We start from the raw sequence: 4,547 nt of genomic DNA on the forward strand, positions 1-4,547 counted from the left end.
CACAGTGCAGCATGACAATTTTGGAACTAAAATTTGTGAAATTGGGACTAAATTTCGTACCTTGTCGCAAAATTGCGACTTGATTTTTTCGTTAATTTCAAGCCCTGACTGGGGCACTAATTGGGGACACTCCACAGAAAGCAAAATTAATCGTATTAATTAACACATATCAAATGATAGCTTGGTTTTTGAGGAGAGGGGAATAAGGAGTACCCAGAGAAAAAACTCTTGAGCAGAGTAGAGAACTAACAAAGTCAACCCACATTCAACACCACATCTGGGCATCGACCTGGGGCCACATTGGTGAGAGGCTACGGTCATCTGTAGTGATCTCATCCCAGCACCATCCCTGCTTCATGTGTTTTACATTTTGGTACATTATTTTGCTGTTCTTTTCCTGGCAATGATGTGAAATGATCAAATTTGAGGTTATATGGCCACGGACGATATGAGCCCTTGATGCTTTCAATTAATAATATTTTTTCCCTCCAAACACCTATTATTTGGCACTAAATTCTATTCCTGCATGGAAAGTTGACCCTACGTTACGCTGAACGACTTAGTTGTAAAATGATTAAAATAATCCAAAGTTATATTTTCTAGCTGACAAAGACATTGCCATTGATCATTGTCCTTGCTCAAGCTCCCCACTAACAGAATGACTCCACACTTCTTTCAGACGATGTTAACTTCCACAGCTGCTTTATAATACTCCTTCTTCATTTATTTTGGTTGTGCAACTAAGGTATGTGTAGTACCTAATAATTTGGTTTTCCTGGCAACTTGAAATCTTAGTGAAAGCACTGAATAAGGAGAAGTAATAGTTTAGAAGACCAACACAGAGGCCATTGATTTTTTGATACAATTTATCATAATTAGGGACACCAACATCACCTCTGCGATACATGTATGGTGTCAATCATGTAACACCAGAATTATTGCATCCCACAATAATTTAGAACAGTGCCATAATGACCAAAGTTGAAAGACGTGCCTCAACTGACTAGTCAAGAATAATATTACCTGACGGTACATGTACTATTCTATTTTATTACATGTATTAATTTCCCATCCTTATTGTTGGCTTTTAACATTAATTAAAAGTACAGTAGAAGCAGAACAGTGCATTTTACTGCATTCACATAAATAATCATGACAAAATGAAGGTGACAGGTAAGTACACATGTAGAATGCTTATTGAAAGAATATTAATACCTGGATTACAAAGGGTGCAGTTCTGTGCACCCATTCTGTCTGCTTCTGTCCCAGGTGGACATGGAGCACATTTTGTACAACCAAGTTTACTAAAAATAACAAGAAGAACACCATTTATTTTCTTTAGTTCATAATTGCATTGCTTGGTGGTGGTTGGGTGCCTAAATGTAAGACCTTCAGAATTTCCATTTTGTTTCAATCAATTCTGAATTTCAATTTGCCCAATGATTTCTTCTCACTTGCAATATCCTCCAAATGGACATGACATACACCTTTCACTTCCTAAAGCCCTGCGACATGAAAAGCAATAATTAGTCCATTGTAATCATTTTGAAAAGAATATTAATGAATGCATACTGTAATTAAATAGGTTGCTAACTTTTTTTTATGTCAAACATGTAGCTTTCAGTGTCATTTATAAACTATAAAAAATGAAACAAGTGTTCAGAATTCACTTTACATTTTGAAAAGAGGCCTACAATAAAATGGTAAAGATGATTTTTGTGATCATCTTAATTCTTCTACAACTCTTAAAAATTCTTTACTATAAACACAACATCAGTCCCTACTGTAACTAGGAGGTGTCACGTCGCCAACAGACTGTACAGTACATGTAGATACACATAAATGTCAGAAGATGCCAGTCTCATACCAATTTCACAGTTTCTCTATTCCTCCATGTCATACTTTTGCTATTAAAATAATACATGTACATGGAATCACAAATAATCTTTTAGCTTTACAGGCTTGATACTTTTAGTGTGTAATTGGTCCATGCAAAAGATATGACTTCAAGAAAAATAATGTTCAAATTGCTGTTCACTTACTGTACATGCACAGCAAGAAAAAGCACCAACTCACCCAGAAGTGAATCCTTTTGGGCAAAGCTCACACTTAGTCTGTCCTGCTTTATCTTGATGTTCTCCCTTTCGGCAAGGTTGACATACATCATGTCCAGAGTCTTTTTGATAATATCCTTTGGGACAAGGAATACACTTTGTTTGTCCTGTAATGTTTTGGTACTGTCCAGCAGGACATTTTATACAATACTGAGTACCTTCACACCAACCCTTAGAGCAATCTTGACAATGAGATTTACCTAAAAGTGAAAGGAGAAGCAACATACAACTTACATTCATAACTTGTACCAGAAACTCATGAGGGTTGAAACGTGTAACGACCCCTTCTGCGCTGGGAAACAAGCTTCTGAATATTCAATTTGCTAAGTACCATATTTGGAACAACAAGAGCGAGGGGTTTCCAAATTATGGTACTTAGCACTGAAACATTCAACCAATCAGTTCGCACTGAATATTCGGAAGCTGTCAACGCGCGTTACATGTTTCAACTCTTACGGGTTGCTGCTTGTACTACATGTATATAGCTAAACCTGTCTTTGCCATCATCTTTCCGAAACAGTTCTACGAGGATGATGACATAATGTTACAAACGTTCGGTTTTTACTTTTAAAACTTTTAGCCTTGTAATGATGATGATTATTATTAGTATTATTTATTTACATGTATTATTTATTATATTATTATTATTATTATTATATTATTATTATTATTATTATTATTATTTAAACAGAACACAGAAATGTCACTTGCAGGCATACTACATGTAGATAATAAAATTACATGTATATCTTCCAAAACAGATTTTCCCCATATTTTTTGTAACTTAAACGTTTCTGTTCAGAAGCACTACAGATTTCAAACAGCATTGCTGAACCGACAGGTACAAAACACAGGTCACAAGTCACAAGTCATTGTTTTATACCAATACGGCAAGTATCCTAAACATTCATAAAAGCTAACCTTAGGCCTAAAAAAAGTTCTTAGGCCTTAAATGTTAGCATTGGTAAATGGTTAGGGCTGTTTCTGTATTGTTAAAACAATGATTTGTGACTTGTGACCAGTGTTTTGTTCCTGCCTCTGTAGCTGAACAGTGTGAATTGAAGTTGCAACCTGCCACAATCACAGTGTTTCCTTTTATAGCACTGTCCTTGCAATACTAAAAATTAGATAAAAATGAGAAACAATGTTCTTGCATTAAATTCTAAATACTTGATTCTGCAGAAACTTACTATTGTTCCCTAATGTTCCCTTTGGACAGGGTTGGCAAGTAATGTTTGTCTTACTATTGGCAGCATTGATTCCAAGAAGACCAAAATTCCACAAAAGGTCAGCTGCAATTTCAGGAAATATAATATACATTATACATTGAAGGTGTACTCTTGGTCCTTGCTAAGTGGATCCAATCCTCTCCAACACAGGAAATGGGTCCAATTGCTTCTTCCCTTCTTTTGGCATCATCTACTAGTAGGATCAACAGCTTAAACTACAGTCTCTTCATATAAAAGTGGTTGAAGATTCTCAATTCAGTAATTTTGTTATTGTTCTGAGTTAAAGTGATTCCCTTGTTTTGCACAGGACATCTCCTACTGTGCATAACATTGCGACATAGAAGATGACAGTGATTCTTGAAGGCCATCTGAAGAGAGACAAAGGCTGCTTTTGCTGCTCGACAGCTTTTAATGGCAATCATGATAATGCCTGTTGGTTTAGAAGTTGTTGGCCCCAGTCGTCTTGCAGAAAATGATCATTGGAAGCCGAAATTGCCCCTTTGCCATTCATTGGACGTTGTGTGCAAAGAAACGAGCACGGTGATGCCAATTTTTTGACGGGGGGGAGGGGGACTAATGAAATTATCTATTATCTAAAAAAATTGGAGGACCCCTACTTGCTGCATTAACCATTTTCAGGGACCCCGGCCCCTTCTAGTATCACTAAAATTTGAGACACCCTTCCCCCTCAACCTACCTCATGGCCACAAACCAATTTACACCCTGCAGAAGTCAGAACAACGAGTGAAAGAAATTGAGGCAAAAACAGAAAAAATGCCTCCAAAGTGCATAACGATCTGCTAAGAAATGCAGAAACAAGGCAAGGCAAACAAAGCCTTAAGCAAGCCAGCTATCTCACTGATACATGGCACAATCTAACAGACGTTCAACAACAAAAAGATCCCAAGCACAGGTCAAAGCTTTAAAAGCAAAATAACTTGCTTCTACCACACACAAGCCTATTGGTTGAAACTAGAATTAAATTGATACAAAAGCGTGAGGCCCAAAAGGTCACATTTACTTACTGCAGAGAAAATCAAGACCAAGAAATTAAAAATATGTCATCAAGACTATTTCTATTCTCATAGAACAAAACCATTCCTAAATGAAATCTGACTGGAAGTGCCAAGAAGAGGTGTCCATTCAAATATGTACGTGAGAGAGAGCAAAATTATGACAAAGGAAATGAAAACCATACCACGTA

The 4,547-nt window shown here is 36.6% G+C and overlaps 1 protein-coding gene across 1 annotated transcript in view; it reads right to left on the reverse strand.

The window, feature by feature from the left end:
• LOC138043436 (signal peptide, CUB and EGF-like domain-containing protein 3) overlaps positions 1 to 3,496 on the reverse strand; it is a 12,910-nt gene extending 9,414 nt beyond the window's left edge. Inside the window, exons 1-4 of the mRNA XM_068889701.1 lie at positions 3,305 to 3,496; positions 2,077 to 2,314; positions 1,455 to 1,505; positions 1,216 to 1,304 (exon numbers count right to left, since the gene is read on the reverse strand). Coding sequence (XP_068745802.1) covers positions 1,216 to 1,304; positions 1,455 to 1,505; positions 2,077 to 2,314; positions 3,305 to 3,434 — 508 coding nt within the window. The 5' untranslated portion in view covers positions 3,435 to 3,496. The remainder of the gene's footprint in view (positions 1 to 1,215; positions 1,305 to 1,454; positions 1,506 to 2,076; positions 2,315 to 3,304) is intronic.
• Between the last annotated feature and the right edge of the window lie 1,051 nt (positions 3,497 to 4,547).

The sequence above is a fragment of the Montipora capricornis genome, chromosome 3, assembly GCF_036669925.1.
Source record: "Montipora capricornis isolate CH-2021 chromosome 3, ASM3666992v2, whole genome shotgun sequence".
In the NCBI taxonomy this organism is placed as follows: Eukaryota; Metazoa; Cnidaria; class Anthozoa; order Scleractinia; family Acroporidae; genus Montipora; species Montipora capricornis.